The following is a 17395-nucleotide window of genomic DNA, read 5'->3' as shown; positions in this document are numbered from 1 at the left end:
GAGGGCTGGTGGGGGAGGGCCGGTGGGGGAGGGCCGGTGGGGGAGGGCCGGTGGGGGAGGGCCGGTGGGGGAGGGCCGGTGGGGGAGGGCCGGTGGGGGAGGGCCGGTGGGGGACGTCACTGTTAGCGAGGCTGTTGAAGTCCTGTTGATAACGTCACTGATAGCCAGGCTGCTGCACAGCAGAGCATAGAAGACGGCGTTCGATGTCGAGTCGACATGAACACAAACAGTGATGGTGATGTGTCCTGTAGTGATGACACGGTGTAGACTTGGTCTGTCCCCTAGTGATGACATCACCCTCTCTCCGCAGCAGCGTGGAGGGCTTCGGCCTGGAGGCGGAGGCTCGAATGACCACCTGGCACGTCATGGTGCCCGCAGAGAACCAGGCCGACACCGGCCACAGCCAGGACGCCAGCGAAGGTAACCACTCCCACCTGGCTGTGTGTGTGTGTGTGTGGATGTGTGTGAGAGAGAGATAGGGCTCATGGGATGTTATTGTTTGCTTCACTCAGCTGTTTTAAGTCTGTGTTGGTAATTCAGATGGGCGTGACCCAACAGTATGTTCTTTAGCTTTGGTTTGTGTGTGTGTACACAGTAATAAGTGTGTGTGTGTGTGTGTGTGTGTGTCCAGGCCGGCAGCTCCTGCTGAAGGCAGTGAGCCGCGTGTGGACAGAGCTGATGCACAGTAAGCGTCAGGCCCTGGAGGACGTCTTCAAGGTGTCTCTGCCCACCAACGACCGAGGACACGTGGACATCAACACGGCCCGGCCCGCCCTGGAGGAGCCCGCCCTGAAGAGCTGGCAGAACCACCTGGGTGGGCACACGCCTCACACACGCCTCACACACGCCTCACACACGCCTCACACACGCCACACACACGCCACACACACGGAGCAGAACGAGAGACAAGCGCACACAGCAGCTTTGCTGTGTCTCAAGAGAGAGTTGGCATCAGTGGTCACTGTTACTGCAGGCTGACCGAGTTCCAGTTAAGTTACATCATCTGAGTTTCTGAGTCTTGTTTTACCCTCCCTCCCTCCCTCCCTCCCTCCCCCCTCCCTCCCTCCCTCCCTCCCTCCCTCCCTGCCTCCCTCCCTCCCTCCCTCCCTCCCTCCCTCCCTCCCTCCCTCCCTCCCTCCCTCCCTCCCTCCCTCCCTCCCTCCCTCCCTCCCTCCCTCCCTCCCTCCCTCAGCTCATGAGAAGAAGAGCATCAGTCGTGGAGAGGCGGTGGCCCCGGTCAGTCAGTCCAAACTGTCCAGGGTGAGCAGTGGCTTCGGTCTGTCCAAGCTGACTGGAGCACGCAGACACAAGAAGGACAACAGCCTCAACAAGGGCAGCATGTCCACTCAGGTACGCACACACACACACACACACACACACACTCACACACACACAGACACTCACATGCTCTCTCACATTCACACACTTCCCCGCTCTGTATTGACCGTGAGCTCTCCACCACTAGGAGGCCTTCCAGTGGATGTTCACCCACATAGGCGTGGTGAGGGACCTGGTGGCCATCCAGTACCGGGAGGCCCAGGAGGTGAGAACACGCCCCAGACAGGGGCTGTCTGGCTGGGCTGGGTATGCTCTGAGAGGGCTCCTTTTCACTGCTGGAGCAGAGACTACAGTAACACCATCTGAAGAATAATACGTCATTCTGCAACGTTACTCATCACTGTAACGCCTACCCTCTCCATGTGTTCCTCTCGTCCTCCCTACTCCCCAACTCCCCTCTTTTCCTCCTCCTCTCTCCCTACCTCTCCCTCCTCCCCTCTCTCCCTACTCCTCTCTCCCTCCTCCTCTCTCCCTCCTCCTCTCTCCCTCCTCCTCTCTCCCTCCTCCCCTCTCTCTCTCCTTCTCTCTCTCCCTCCTCCTCTCTCCCTCCTCCTCTCTCCCTCCTCCCCTCTCTCTCCTCCTTTCTCCCTCCTCCTCTCTCCCTCCTCCTCTCCCTCCTCCTCCTCTTTCCCCCCTCCCTCCCTCTCTCCCTCCTTCTCTCTCCCTCCTCCTCTCTCTCCCTCCTCCCCTCTCTCCCTCCTCCCCTCTGCCTCCTCCAGAGGCAGCAGAACTCTCTGAAGTACGTGACAGAGGAGTGGGCGTCTATAGAGTATGAGCTCCTGCGTGAGCGAGGCTTGTGGGGCCCTCCCATCGGCTCCCACCTGGACAAGTTCCTTCTGGACATGACGGAGGGCCCGTGTCGCATGAGGAAGAAGATGGTCCGCAACGACATGTTCTACCTCCACTACCCCTACGTTCCAGAGCCGGAGACCATCGCTGGCTCAGCGCCGGTACGTGTTCTCGTTAGAACCTGGGGGGACGTTATGGGGAACCTGTGGAACAGCTGTTCTTCTGAAGCACATGCTGTTTGTTGTGTGGGTTGGTAAACCCTCACAATGTGAATGTGATCATATGCAGTCGTGGAAGTTGTGTTTCTTAGCTCCTGGGTGAACACAGTGGTTGGATGCTGTGGAGGTCTGCCTCTAACAGTACCCCTAGTCATGACCGACAATACGTCTGTTTATGAATCACCCATTGAACAACCTAGCAGGTCTCTAATCTCTATTGAATGCCTTCTCTGTGGTAGAAAATCACTAAGATTTCAGTAGCTTTCCATACGTGGTTCAGACCCTCAGTGTGGTCCACTACTCCAGGGGCACCTCTGCCCTGCTGTTTGACCGCTGGAACACCAGGGTGGAGGAGGAGGATGTGGAACGACAACAGGTCAACCACAGCCAACCATATTGCTCAGCACTCCCTCTCTCCTCACCCTCCCCCTCCCTCCCTCGCCCCCCATCCCCCTGCAGAAGCCCGTGCGGTACAGGCGTGCGGTGAGCTACGACAGTAAGGAGTACTACATGAGGCTGCTGTGTGGGAACCCGGGCATGTACCAGCACTCTGTGGAGCAGAGCACTGAGGAGACCACACACCACGAGCCTGAGCACGGAGAGGACACCATCGCCAGGGTCAAAGGTGGAGGAGGACACACACACACACATACACCTAACTGCATTAATTAGGTAGCAGCTAGCAGGTAGCAGCTAGCAGGTAGCAGCTAGCAGGTAGCAGCTAGCAGGTAGCAGCTAGCAGGTAGCAGCTATCAGGTAGCAGGTAGCAGCTATCAGGTAGCAGCTATCAGGTAGCAGCTATCAGGTAGCAGCTATCAGGTAGCAGCTATCAGGTAGCAGCTATCAGGTAGCAGCTATCAGGTAGCAGCTATCAGGTAGCAGCTATCAGGTAGCAGCTATCAGGTAGCAGCTATCAGGTAGCAGCTAGCAGGTAGCAGCTAGCAGCAGCTCAGCAGGCTCCAGGCGTGGTCTTGACCGGCGTGTTCCCCAGGCCTGGTGAAGGCCCCTCTGAAGCGCTCTCGCTCCACGGCGGACGGGGCTGACGAGGAGAGCCAGGAGCTGCTGCAGGAGCAGGGCCTGGAGGCCGGGGGAGCGGAGGAGGAGCAGCGCACCGACAACACCAGCCTGCTGCGTCTGCTGGAGGACGGAGAGAAGGTCAGAGAATGTTCCACCACAAGAAAGATGCATGTTTGTCTATTTATATTGTTTTATGGTAATGAATATTCTAAATGATCTGATCTCTGAGTGTTGTGTTTCCCCGCAGATCCAGCACATGTACCGGTGTGCCAGGGTTCAGGGGCTGGACACCAGCGAGGGGCTGCTGCTGTTTGGGAAGGAGCACTTCTACGTGATCGACGGCTACACCATGACGCTCGGCCGCGAGATCAGAGACATCGACACCCTGCCGGCCAAGTAGGTCCTGTTACCGTGGCAGCGTGACGTCACACACACATGTTACCGTGGCAGCGTGACGTCACACATCCATGTTACCGTGGCAGAGTGACCTCACACACCCATGTTACCGTGGCAGTTACCAAGATTAGTTTAATGAATGAATTTCGAATCAGGAGAGGGAAAAAATACTAAAGCAAAAAAAAAGTTTGGTATAATATTTTTTTGGTTTGGACACGTACCCTCTCTCTATTGTTCTCCTATGTTCTACTTTCTGTCTTTTTTTTCTTTTCTTCCTTTTTGTAATTCCTTCTTCTCCCCTCCCCTCTCCCCTCCCTCCCTCCCTCCCCTTCTCCCTCCCTCCCTCCCTCCCTCCCTCCCTCCCTCCCTCCCTCCCTCCCTCCCTCCCTCCCTCCCTCCCTCCCTCCCTCCCTCCCTCCCTCCCTCCCTCCCTCCCTCCCTCCCTCCCTCCCTCCCTCCCTCCCTCCCTCCCCTTCTCCCTCCCTCCCTCCCTCCCTCCCCTTCTCCCTCCCTCCCTCCCCTTCTCCCCTCCCCTCCTCTCCCCTCTCCTCCTCCCCCCCTGTGTCTCCAGTCTCCAGGAGGCCATCATCCCCCGGGGAGCTCGGCAGGGCCAGACCCAGCTGAAGAGGAGCTGCAGCATCTTCGCCTACGAGGACATCAAGGAGGTGCACAAAAGACGCTACCTGCTGCAGGTGAGGACGCACACACACACCCACCAGGCTTGTGTTCAGTAGCAGTGGAGGGTTGTCTGGAGGTGAAGTGACTCCCTGTCTCTCCCGCTCAGCCCATGGCTGTGGAGGTGTTCTCAGGAGATGGGAGGAACTACCTGCTCGCCTTCCAGAAGGGAGTCCGGAACAAGGTCTACCAGAGGTGCCATCTCTCTCTCCTCCTCCAGGGGGCGGCAGCAACACGACACTGCTGTCACCCTGATCACAGCATCACTGACACCCAAACACTGGTAGAACCACGCAAACAAATGCATTATTTGTGTGTGTGTGTGTGCAGGTTCCTTGCTGTGGTGCCCTCGCTGGCTGATAGCTCAGAGTCGGTCTCGGGCCAGAGACCCAACACCAGCGTGGAGCAGGGGTACGACCTCACCCCAACCTCTCCTAACCCTCCCCATCCCATCTGTCATCCAATCCACAGGCCTGAACCGGTCACCTGACACAGTGTGGTGTCATGTGACCAGTGTGTTCCCCCCTGCTGACCCCCCTCTCCTCTGTGTTTCAGGTCTGGGCTCCTCAGCACGCTGGTGGGGGAGAAGTCGGTCACCCAGAGATGGGAGGTGGGTGTTGTCTCTTCCTCCCTCCCAGCTCCTCTCCTCAGAGGCTGTCTCAGTCTGACCTCTAACCTCTGACCTCTCCCCCCCCCCCGGTTGTTCCCCCCAGCGAGGAGAGATCAGTAACTTCCAGTACCTGATGCACTTGAACACGCTAGCCGGACGCTCCTACAACGACCTGATGCAGTACCCCGTCTTCCCATGGATCCTGGCCGACTACGACTCTGAGGTAATGTTAGCTTAGCTAACAAGCTTAGCATAGGTGTTGTAACGTGATGATGCTGTCCTATAGGACGTTAGTTTAGCCAACAAGCTTAGCATAGGTGTTGTAACGTGATGATGCTGTCCTATAGGTTGTTAGCTTAGCTAACAAGCTTAGCATAGGTATTGTAACGTGATGATGCTGTTCTATAGGTTGTTAGCTTAGCTAACAAGCTTAGCATAGGTATTGTAACATGATGATGCTGTCCTATAGGATGTTAGCTTAGCTAACAAGCTTAGCATAGGTGTTGTAACGTGGCGATGCTGTCCTATAGGATGTTAGCTTAGCTAACAAGCTTAGCATAGGTGTTGTAACGTGATGATGCTGTCCTATAGGAGCTGGACCTGAACAACCCCAAGACGTTCCGGAACCTGTCTAAGCCAATGGGAGCCCAGACAGACGACCGACTCACCCAGTACAAGAAGAGGTTCAAGGACTGGGAGGACCCGAACGGTAGGCCAGCTCTCTCGCCTGTCCAAATATCACAACAGACTTTAGTTACATCCCATGATAACACGTTACCTCAGGGTTTCAAAAACCATTAACGCTTTTGCACCTCAAGTATTTTTTGGGGAACAATCACATTCAAGTTTGGGGTACGGCGCGTTCACAAGGGCCAGACATCTTTGTCAGACGTTATATTAAAGAAAGGAACCCAGATCAGTATTGTGATCATGGTGGTGGTGGTTGTGTTTGTTGGTCTCGGTCCTGCAGGCGAGACTCCAGCGTACCACTACGGCACCCACTACTCCTCCGCCATGATCGTGGCCTCGTACCTGGTCCGCATGGAGCCCTTCACCCAGATCTTCCTCAGGCTGCAGGTCAGACCCTCCTCTTCCTCCTCCGCCCCTCCACACCTGCACACGCTGCTCAGCACAGTCCGATCGGTCAACAGCTCAGGTTGACATCAGCAGGGTGTGGAACATGGCAGGCCCCTTGGATGGTGGCCCGGGATGCTCATGATGACCTTTGTGACCCATGGAGGTTTCATGTCTTGTCGTGTGTGTGTGTGTGTTTCCGTGTGTGTGTGTGTGTGTGTGTGCTGCAGGGAGGCCACTTCGACCTGGCTGACAGGATGTTCCACAGCGTGCGTGAAGGCTGGCTGTCTGCCTCCAAACACAACATGGCCGACGTAAAGGAACTCATCCCGGAGTTCTTCTACCTGCCTGAGTTCATGCTTAACTCTAACAACTTCGACTTAGGTGGGCTCCAGATCCCCACTGGGAACACATCTACAACACTGTGCAAAAGGATGTGTTTGTTTCTGTGACGTGATTGGGTGTCTCCTCCCCCTACCAGGAAGTAAACAGAACGGTGTGAGGCTGGGAGACGTGCTGCTGCCGCCCTGGGCCAAGGGAGACCCTCGGGAGTTCATCAGGGTCCACAGACAGGTGACCTTCAGACACTCCTCCTAACAGCCCCACCTGACCAGTAAAACAACCTGAAATGTCTCAATCAACACCAATCAAATATCCCCAAGTGACAAACCCTATTTCAACCATACTTGATAACTAATCATATCATTCATGAGGACGAAAAATAGATAATAATGTTTTATTTCAATAGTGTATGAATATTAACAGTGGAAAAGGGTGAATAGCAACGCTGCAACTGATTCCCCCCTCCTGACACAGGCGTTGGAGTGTGACTACGTGAGCTCTCACCTCCACGAGTGGATCGACCTGATCTTCGGCTTCAAGCAGCAGGGCCCTCCAGCCGTGGAGGCGGTCAACGTGTTCCACCACCTGTTCTATGAGGGCCAGGTGGACATCTACAACATCAACGACCCCCTCAAGGAGACCGCCACCATCGGCTTCATCAACAACTTTGGACAGATCCCCAAACAGGTGAGGAGAGGGGACACCCTGTCACCCCTGGCTGACAGGAAGGTCACCACACATCTGGCTCTGCCCTTGTTTCTGGAACTGGTGGTGTTTGCTGCGAGACGTGGTTGAATCTGCGACGGTGTAATTTGGTCGACACGATCGCTTGGCTTTTTGACCCGAACCACGCACGTGACGTTTTCTTGTCTGTTCCCCAGCTGTTTAAGAAGCCCCACCCCCCCAAGCGCGTGCGTAGCCGCTCGAACGGGGACCCCCAGGGCGTGCCCTCCTCCGTCAACTCCACCGCTGACAAGATCTTCTTCCATCACCTCGACAACCTGCGGCCCTCACTCGCCCCTGTGAAAGGTAGAACGGCCACGGCGGAGGACACAGACACAGACACACACACACACACAGATGGTAACAGGCTCCATACAGGGCTCAGATACTCTGGGTGGTCTGTACTTGGATACATATTACCTGTCACCAGCCTCTGTCTAAACATGTTTGTGTGTGTGCTGCAGAGCTGAAGGATCCTGTGGGCCAGATTGTGTGTACTGATAAAGGCATCCTGGCGGTGGAGCAGAACAAGGTCCTAGTGCCCCCCGCCTGGAGCAAGACCTTCGCCTGGGGATACGCAGACCTCAGCTGTCGATTGGCCAACTACGAGTCAGACAAGGTCAGGGAAGAACACACACATGCAACCATACACACATGCAACCATACACACATGCAACCATACACACATGCACACAATTGTCCATGTGGTCCCTTGGTTAAAGGTTTTCACTGTTCATGCATTTCTGATTCCCAAAACAGTCAATGTTTCCTGCTGCTCAACACTGCCCTCTGGTGTTTGAGAGGAAGCACTTCATCTTCAATGCCTCTGACCAATCCCCTGTCTCCATCTCCCCCTCTGACCAATCCCCTGTCTCCATCTCCCCCCTCTGACCAATCCCCTGCCCCCTGCAGGCGGTGGTGGTGTACGAGTGTCTCTCTGAGTGGGCTCAGATCCTGTGTGCCATCTGTCCCAACCCCAAGCTGGTCATCACCGGGGGAACCAGCACGGCCGTGTGTGTGTGGGAGACCGGGACATCCAAGGAGAGGAGCAAGACCCTGACCCTCAAACAGGTAGGATGACAGGAGAGGATGATCCACGTAGGATGATCTCATAAACAAAGCACCCATGTAACTGTGTGTGTGTGTGTGCCCTCCCCAGGCTCTGCTGGGCCACACAGACGCGGTGACGTGTCTGACGGCGTCAGCAGCCTACCACATCATGGTGAGCGGCTCCAGGGACCGCACCTGCATCCTCTGGGACCTCAACAAGCTGTCCTTTGTCACGCAGCTCCGGGGCCACCGGGCCCCCGTCTCTGCTGTCTGCATCAACGAGCTCACGGTGGGGCGGCCGTGCAGCGCCCTGGACACACACACACACACACACACACCTACACCGGCACACACACACACACACAGGCAGACACACACATACATACACACACATATACATACACACACCTACACACAAACTCTGCTTTTTAAAATAATTTTAGAATAAAGGACTATAAACCTTGAGCCTCACATTTGTGTGTGTGTGTGTGTGTGTGTGTGTGAGCAGGGAGACATAGTGTCCAGCGCGGGGACCCACATCCACGTGTGGAGCATTAACGGCAGCCCCATCGCCAGCGCCAACACCTTCACCGGCCGCAGCCAGCACATCCTGTGCTGCTGTGTGTCGGAGATGAACGAGTGGGACACGCAGAACGTCATCGTCACCGGACACTCCGACGGCGTCGTCAGGGTGACCATCATGTTATTAAATATCAGTCGTGTGGTCGGAGCCTGAGATTTCGTTTCCAGGCGAACTGTGACAGTCAAGTTTATTTGACTTTGAAATGTGGGCTTTGTGTTTTGTAGTGTGGGGTGTTGGTTTATGAGTGAAGGGATCAAACCAGTGCTAATCACTAGAAACTGCTGTGAATTTTTGGAGGGAAGGACTGAGTCGTGAAATGCTAGCTGCATTAGTACATCGTAACTTTCAAAAAAAAGAAATATATAGAAAATACTTTGTGTAAAATGGAATGTCCTCTTTTGTAGTTCTGGAGGATGGAGTTCCTACAAGTCCCAGAAACCCCTGCTCCAGAGCCGGTGGAGCCAGACGTGCCTGACTGCTGTGAGGACAAGATGGGTGAGTCTCTGTTTCACACATATGGCCTGAAGGGTTCATTTGTTAAATAAATTATTTTTCAAAATTTAAAAAGTTTTTGTTGAAATCAAGTTCCTCCTAAGCATATCCTAACTGTGAACCTACCATTCACAACACACACACACACCCTACCACCCCCCCCCCCCCACACACACACACACACTCCCGCCTGCTGTGTCCAGTTGAGGGCCGTGAGCCCCAGAACGGAGAGGAGGACAGCAGTGAGTCAGACGGAGATGAGACCAGCCTGGGCCCAGAACCCCAGCCCCTCCCCCACGCCTCCCCCGCCCCCGGCAGCGCCCCCGGCAGCGCCCCCGGCAGCGCCCCTGGCAGCGCCCTGCACAGACCCAAAGGTATGTCACTCTGCCCCCCTCTCAGGATCAACCTCCATGGAACCACCCAGAACATGTGAACTATTTAGATGGGATCTGTTTAGTGGAACAAGTGATTTTCTGACTGCCCGGTAGAGGAAAGAGTGATTTCTAAGGGCCTGTGGCGCCCCCTGCAGGTGTGGTGGGCCGCTCTGGGGCCTCCTGGTCCGTGGACAGCGGCTCTGACGACTCCCGCCGCTGGTCCGACACTCTCAGCCTGGACGAGAAGGACGGCTTTGTGTTTGTCACCTACTCAGAGGGCCAGGGCAGGCCAGCAGGGGCCCCCCCAGCCCCCCTGCACCCCCACACGGCCCCCCCAGCCCCCCTGCACCCCCACACGGCTCCCCCAGCCCCCCTGCACCCCCACACGGCCCCCCCAGCCCCCCTGCACCCCCACACGGCCCCCCAGCAGGCCCCCCAGCCCCTCCAGCACCCTACCACCATGGAGGCTCGCCCCTATGGCCAACTCAGAACCGGTAGGTTACCAGTCTGGACGTTGGAGGAGATGTTTGTAACTAAAGCACGTTGCTTGTAAAACGGGTTATACAAATCAAATGTGATTTTATATTATTTGAAAGCCGGTTACCTGCTTGTCTTAACTGTGTTGTTGCATGTAAGTGTGTGAGAGTGTGTGTGTTAGAATGAGTGTGTGTGTTAACTGTGTGGTGGTGTGTTTCAGGCTACAGATGGGAGCGTCAGCTTGTGTTCCGGAGCAAGCTCACCATGCATACGGCCTTCGACCGCAAGGACAACGCTCACCCGGCAGAGATCACCTCCCTCGCCATCTCTAAGTACGTGTGTGTGTGAGCACTCCTCAGTGTGTGTGGGCACTCCTCAGTGTGTGTGAGCACTCCTCAGTGTGTGTGAGCACTCCTCAGTGTGTGTGAGCACTCCTCAGTGTGTGTGGGCACTCCTCAGTGTGTGTGAGCACTCCTCAGTGTGTGTGGGCACTCCTCAGTGTGTGTGGGCACTCCTCAGTGTGTGTGAGCACTCCTCAGTGTGTGTGAGCACTCCTCAGTGTGTGTGGGCACTCCTCAGTGTGTGTGGGCACTCCTCAGTGTGTGTGAGCACTCCTCAGTGTGTGTGAGCACTCCTCAGTGTGTGTGGGCACTCCTCAGTGTGTGTGAGCACTCCTCAGTGTGTGTGAGCACTCCTCAGTGTGTGTGGGCACTCCTCAGTGTGTGTGAGCACTCCTCAGTGTGTGTGGGCACTCCTCAGTGTGTGTGAGCACTCCTCAGTGTGTGTGGGCGTACCTTAGTGTGTGTGGGCGTACCTTAGTGTGTGTAAAGTGCAGTGTGCACTAAAGGCCAGTGCGGTTAGTCGTGGTCATGGTTGTGGTCATGGTTTGGGTCGCATCACAGTAAGTGTCTCTCTCTCTCCCTCCTTATCTTTTCTCTCTTTCTCTTTCTCTCACCCTATTCCCCTTTCCCTCTCTCTTGTCTGTATCTCCTCTCTCTCCCTCTCCCTCCACCCCCTCTCCCTCTCTCAGAGACCATAGTAAGATCCTGGTGGGGGATGGGCGGGGCCGTGTGTTCAGCTGGTCGGTGAGTGATCAGCCGGGCCGCTCGGCTGCAGACCACTGGGTGAAGGACGAGGTGGTAGACAGCTGCTCCGGCTGCAGCGTGCGCTTCTCTCTGACGGAGCGACGTCACCACTGCAGGAACTGTGGCCAGCTCTTCTGTCAGAAGTAAGTTCCTCCCTTGCTGTTTACACGCGACAGCCATCAAGGATCCTAACTATGGCCTTGCTCCCAAGCTGCTCTGGTGGATACTTATTGGAAATGATTATTGGTATAAAAATATAAAAAAAGAACACAAAAAAATGAATATGTTATTTTGTAAGATGTGAACTTGTACCAGAACTAGTGTTAGGATGTCATTGCGTGCTGGAGGAAGTTGTTTTGGTTCTCTGTTTATGTATTCGTTGGACTGTGACTGCTCTGGTCACAGTCCAGAATAACCTCAACAACAAACACAGGTGACTGTTTGAAGACTGGAGACTTAACCACCATGCTGCACCCTGTCTCTCTCCTGTCCTGGTCCGCCTCTCTCTCCCTTCTCTCTCTCCCTCCTCCTCCCTCCTCCTCTCCTCCTCCCTCCTCTTCTCCTCCTCCTCCCCTCCCTCCTCTCCCTCCTCTCCTTCTCCTTCCCCTCTCCCTCCTCCTCCCTCAGGTGCAGTCGTTTCCAGTCAGAGATCAAACGTCTGAAGATCTCTTCTCCGGTGAGAGTATGTCAGAACTGTTACTACAACCTGCAGCACGAACGCAGCGCCGACGACGGCTTCAAGAACTGAGGGCCTCGCGACCTGCCTTCTCCCCTCTCTCCCTCCCCTCTGGGTCTCCCTGCCTGTAACCTCCTGGTCTCTCTCTCACCCCTGCCCTGAAATACCTCCCCCTTCCTTCTCTGAATACATGTAAACACACACACACAGTAACCGTACTTAAATCACTGATGTAGACTAAAAGGGATCACCCGACCGTAATGTGTCAGTTGTCGTAACTGTGGCGATTGACTAGCACGCCCGGAAACGGGATGGAGGGAAGAAGGGGGGAGAAGATGTGGAAAGAGAGTGAAAAATAAGATGACACAAGGGGTGTCATGACATCATTCCCACTTTAACAGTCCACACTCATTATAGGACACAAACAACCTTGAAACTCCATCCTCAATATACCACTGGCTAGCTGGCTTGTAGACCAACAGGATACAGGGAGAACCTCCCCTTAGAACGTGAGATAAACTTGTTTATATTGTAAATACTTACAATGGCCTTTTTAAACTAGAGCAAGAAAACAGGAAAAATATGATTATTGAGAAGAAAAGGAAAACAAACAAAAAATGTCATTGCCTGTAATATAGCTTTGTGACTAACCACTCCTGGCTTTAAAACAAAAAAGATTGTGCAGCTGATTACGTCACTATTCACCTAGCCCCGCGGGAATAAAATGTGGGACAATGAATGTTAATAATAATTGTATGTGGGTTGATAACTAGTGAGTCTACTTATGCAATTTTTTTTTTTACGTTTACAAATATGTGATTTATTTTGTTGCCCACAGTATCAAGCCATTGCCATCAAAGAGAGATTTTTTTTTTTTTATCCCTTTTGCCAAATTGCTTTGATATATCATGTATTTTGGTATGAATGAAGAACTATCATGTCGATTTTACCTATCATGCAGTCTTGTAAGTTGTCCATTTGTAATAAGTTGTAGGAGCTGTTTATTTTGTTGCTGCTTGTCCATACTAGTGACATAATTTCTTTTTTTAATTATTATTTTGTCTTTTTTACCATATCAGGGGTTTACAGATAACTATATACTGTACTTCATAGGATGTAAGAGTTAGTTGTATGTCTTCAAGAGGGAAACCATCGAGGGTTCGTCAACTCTGAAATGTAATATCAGCGTATGAAATATATATATACATACACCGCCGTTTCCAGTTACTGTATGCATGGCATTGGTCTTAAGTTGCAACATTTTGCACACAAACAGGGATTGTTCCCCCCTCCCTCTCCCTCGCTCATATCTGTGTCATGTGATTGCGCTGACATTTAATGTGTCAAAACCTTTTGAAACAATTTAAAGTTTGAATCACAAGAAATGTATAAAAACCGTTAGACATTGTCCAGAGTATATCTGTTACGATAAAAGGCGAAAGATTACGGTCAGACGCAGTAAACTGTCGAATTTCAGGTTGTACATGTAGCATTGACTGAACGTTTTCCTCCCGGAACGCAGCGGTTTCATTCTGCTATTACAAAGCAGAGGAGAGGGAGAATATTATTGGTCTGACAGCATGTAAATAATCTCAAAAAGCCTTCCTCTAACTGGAAGACGCCAAGTATGGAGAGATGTTGGGCGGTCATCGACCACCGTAAGATGTCGACCTCTGCAAAGTCGATTCATACCTCCGTGAGAGAGTTTTATCTGGATCGTTTAGGGACACAGTAGGCCTATCACCTTGATATATCTGAATAAGGATTGTAGCGTGTAACACCTAATTGATGCCGTTAGACACGAATGGGTTTCGATATTTCACTTTAGATGTTAGATAATGTGATGTCTGTTAGGTAGCCTGGTCCTAGTGAAGCACAAGGTTCCTGAGTATGTATGTGGAGAACATTGAAACGAGAGCGTCCTGAGACTACAGAAGTAGTCCTTCCTCGTGTCATTTTATCCGTGATGCTGTGGGCAACCTTGCAGCTTTCTGTACATCAGACATTTTCTTTCTTTCTGTCGTTTTTTTAAAATTTTATTTTAACTCTCGCGAGAACACTTCTAACACAAGAGTAGTAGTTTGGGATTCACTGTCATGTTCCCTTATTCTCTGCCATATATTATGCACTCTTATTATTATTGTTATATCATCCTACATTTATGTACTGTATCTAGTGTGCAATCGTAACATTTAGCTGAGAAGATTTAGCAGCCACAAAAGCATCTCTTTAAAGATCAAAACGATGGCTGATATCAATCTGAATGACTTTTGCACCTTTACTTTGTAAAGTCGGAACAGAATCATGATTTTTATTGAATGCCATTTTATGTTGTGGGCTATCATTTCAAAGAGGACACATGACACCACAGTGAAATTAACTGTATAAAGTATTTATGCAATTTTACTGATTTTAAGCTTTTTTTTTTTATTCTTGTAATTTCAGCAAGTTTTGTTACTTGTTGCATGTCTATTAACATAGCTGACTCTCTGTGTCAGTGTAATGTACATGTTCTTGGCATTATTCGTGTTTATGTTCGTCTTTTTTTTGTGTGTTTTTTTTCCTCCATTTTCCAAGGCATCGTCTTATGAGTTGTTACAAGCCCCGAGCGAGAGATATGTGTACAGTTTATGGCTGGAGTGCTGGAGATTAATTCCTTGACTCCTGGTGGACTTTTGTACTCTTTATGGAATCAAAGAATTGATTGAGAAAATCATGGATTATTTTGGTGGTCTTGTATTGGACTGCGTTACTTAAGGATCTGGTGTGCAGTCTGTGAAAGCTGAATGTTCCAGGTGTGTGTGTTCAGTACGACAAGATAAAACCGTAGAATAACCCCCTACCGAAACAATGTTACAATAATGCAATAGATCTGGTACTTATTATTTTGATTTCAATTAAATACTTGCTGTTTACCACCAAATGCTGATTGATTTGTGTAGCCTACTTCATTGTCAAAAAAAACTAAACAAAACAACTTGTAGCACTACGCTTCTTCACAACAAGGCCTTAATGCTCAACCATTACTAATCATTTTCAGAGGTGGAACACAGTAACCTCTAAACACAGCGATGTCCCATTACAATGGCCATAATTACTGTTGGCCTACACTGAAAAATAAGCTCCAGAGCTGTACAGTAGCTACAGTAACGGTCGAAAGACCAAGACGGGAATTGTGGCGTGGACCACATCTCTGTAGAAGTAGAGACGTCAACAATTTATTTGTTCGTTTAAATAAGAGCCAATAATCTCCCCCAAACACACTATATTCAAAATATTTCCAGTATCCTGACCTTGGCTATCCTGCCTGATTTCGCCCTGTCTAAAGATGAGGAATACAAATTTTGGCACTCTGTCCTCTGGTTGCTATGGAGATAGACCAACAGCGCTTAGACCAAGATGGAGGAGGACAGCTCAGTCGCGGCTCTCGACAATGTTGTCACCGAATTCCATACTTATGAGGACTTTCTTGACTCCCAAATCACCTCTATGGATTTATATTACTTAGAGGTAACTTTTGTGTTTTACGTTCAGTTTTTTAATGTTTTACCGAGCAAGTTAGAGCAAGTTAAGCTCGTTTACTTGGAATGCAAGACTAGCTTGGCTAGCTCTAACAGGCATCGGTCTCATTAGTAGCTAATTAGTCGCACCTGCTAACAATTTTCGCTGATTTGCTTAACGAGGAGTTGTCAACCTAATATGCTAAGACTGACACTTTTACTAGAATATTGTTTACTTTGTTCTTCAGACAGTACCACGAGAGAAAACTCAAGAGTTTTACAAAACGTTGTAGGAACTGTGTGCATGAGACAGATGGCGGTGTCGGTTTGCTCGCGTGTGTGTGAATAGTGGTAAGAACCAAACTGACCAAATTTTGAACGATAAGAAATGCTCGAAGTCATGAGTCTAGTCCGCACTCGCAATAGACTGGTAGTCTTCGATAATACAAGTTCAGAACTTAAGTTCTAAGTAGCAGGAGTAGTAATGAAGACGTTTTCTTGTAAAGTTAGCTCTAAACATCGATGTTTAGAGCTAACTTTAGCTCGGGATCCCGGGAATGAGCTATTAAATTTACTGTTGAGTTCCACTTAACCAATAGATGGCACTTTTTCGTCAGAAGTTGCATACTCGCATTGCTCGAACACCTGTGTCTACAAAGGGTTAAGACCCAACCTCCTATCTGACCTGTTAATCTTCTTAGGTGGAACATTATCATACTAATTTACCTCATGTGGTGTTTACACAACGCAGTCAACCCAGGCCATCTAATCTACCCACTCATGTTAATACTGAATACATCTCTGTAACTGAAAGACGACGCAAATACATGCCCACTCTTGTTAAATGAAGTGTTTGTTGTGTATTCCTAGACACTTTGTTAGAATAAGATTTTTGTTAGGAATGCAGGTGCCAAAAGCAACTTAATGAACACCTACTTTCATGAGACATGTTTAGTCATGGAAAAAGCTGAAGAAACTATTTTAGTATCCCCAAATATTTAGGACATGTAGTCTGGTCTCAGATTGAATCGATAATATGGCAAAAATAAAGCAATGTTTTACATGAATTTTATCTTATATATTTTGAGTCTCCTGTAATTGTGCAGCAGTATAAAAGTGACGTTTTTCTGGAGTGTATTACTCCAGTCTTTAGAGGTGGGGTGGAGGGTGTGACTCTGGTGTGGGTTGCCGGCCAGCGGCCCCGGTTCCTGCCTCACCACGTGGTGTTCCCTGCCTGTCCAGGATGAGGAGCTGGCTCGTCAGCTGGTGGAGCTGGGCTACAGGGGCAGCGGGGAGGTCCTGAGGAGGGAGGAGTTTGAGACGAGGAAGGCTGCCGCAGAGGCCTCCAGACTCTCCAAGAGGGGCCAGAGACAGTAAGTTGACCCGTCGCGGACTGAGCGAGAGTCCCGATGTTTCCCTAGATCTGTCAGGCTGGTGGGCTCTGTGTTCTGCAGGTCGTGTCTGATGGAACCGTGTGAGGGGTTGAAGCATAGATATATATAAACACTAGATGTCTCGTCCGCGTTGCTGGACAACGGAGTGGAACGTCCGCACATGGCGGCCATCTTGGCACAGGCAACTCGCTCACCCATAACATTGTGTCGACGCTACATGTACTTTTTAAATTACCATAACTTGCTCAATTTTCAACCGATTTTAAACGCTTTGGTTTGTTATCAACGTCAGATATGTCGCTATTCCACTGCATACTTATGAATAATTCTGTAATTTTAATTTTTTTAAATAGAAGTATGCAGTGGAATAGCGACATATCTGACGTTGATAACAAACCAAACCGTTTAAAAATCGGTTGAAAATTGAGCAAGTTATGGTCATTAAAAAGTACAGGTAGCGTCGACACAATGTTATGGGTGAGCGAGTTGCCTGTGGCAAGATGGCCGCCATGTGCGGACGTTCTAGACGCCGCCGTAAGACATCTAGTGTATATATATATCTATGGGTTGAAGCACGTGTTT

The 17395-nt window shown here is 50.9% G+C and overlaps 2 protein-coding genes across 2 annotated transcripts in view; both read left to right on the top strand.

Annotated features, from left to right (window-relative positions):
* Positions 1–14848, top strand: part of wdfy3 (WD repeat and FYVE domain containing 3) — a 43875-nt gene extending 29027 nt beyond the window's left edge. The window contains exons 39-68 of the mRNA XM_084694550.1: positions 311–420; positions 632–814; positions 1193–1350; positions 1466–1543; positions 2058–2288; positions 2805–2970; positions 3337–3500; positions 3610–3758; positions 4330–4450; positions 4543–4628; positions 4764–4844; positions 4989–5043; positions 5147–5266; positions 5635–5752; positions 6014–6120; positions 6348–6501; positions 6599–6690; positions 6934–7146; positions 7341–7488; positions 7647–7801; positions 8095–8253; positions 8342–8521; positions 8741–8923; positions 9220–9310; positions 9511–9681; positions 9837–10039; positions 10109–10175; positions 10379–10490; positions 11189–11386; positions 11871–14848. Of these exons, the coding sequence (XP_084550676.1) occupies positions 311–420; positions 632–814; positions 1193–1350; positions 1466–1543; positions 2058–2288; positions 2805–2970; positions 3337–3500; positions 3610–3758; positions 4330–4450; positions 4543–4628; positions 4764–4844; positions 4989–5043; positions 5147–5266; positions 5635–5752; positions 6014–6120; positions 6348–6501; positions 6599–6690; positions 6934–7146; positions 7341–7488; positions 7647–7801; positions 8095–8253; positions 8342–8521; positions 8741–8923; positions 9220–9310; positions 9511–9681; positions 9837–10039; positions 10109–10175; positions 10379–10490; positions 11189–11386; positions 11871–11991 (4174 nt within the window). The 3' untranslated portion in view covers positions 11992–14848. The remainder of the gene's footprint in view (positions 1–310; positions 421–631; positions 815–1192; positions 1351–1465; positions 1544–2057; positions 2289–2804; positions 2971–3336; positions 3501–3609; positions 3759–4329; positions 4451–4542; positions 4629–4763; positions 4845–4988; positions 5044–5146; positions 5267–5634; positions 5753–6013; positions 6121–6347; positions 6502–6598; positions 6691–6933; positions 7147–7340; positions 7489–7646; positions 7802–8094; positions 8254–8341; positions 8522–8740; positions 8924–9219; positions 9311–9510; positions 9682–9836; positions 10040–10108; positions 10176–10378; positions 10491–11188; positions 11387–11870) is intronic.
* A 422-nt stretch (positions 14849–15270) lies between these two features.
* Positions 15271–17395, top strand: part of cfap299 (cilia and flagella associated protein 299) — a 57864-nt gene continuing 55739 nt past the window's right edge. The window contains exons 1-2 of the mRNA XM_084694916.1: positions 15271–15429; positions 16662–16792. Coding sequence (XP_084551042.1) covers positions 15319–15429; positions 16662–16792 — 242 coding nt within the window. The 5' untranslated portion in view covers positions 15271–15318. The remainder of the gene's footprint in view (positions 15430–16661; positions 16793–17395) is intronic.

The sequence above is a fragment of the Hypomesus nipponensis genome, chromosome 28 (genome assembly GCF_054491055.1).
Source record: "Hypomesus nipponensis isolate SF chromosome 28, ASM5449105v1, whole genome shotgun sequence".
Lineage (NCBI taxonomy): Eukaryota > Metazoa > Chordata > Actinopteri > Osmeriformes > Osmeridae > Hypomesus > Hypomesus nipponensis.
Note: the sequence above shows the minus strand (reverse complement) of the source record. Positions and strands in the feature narration are given on the sequence as shown.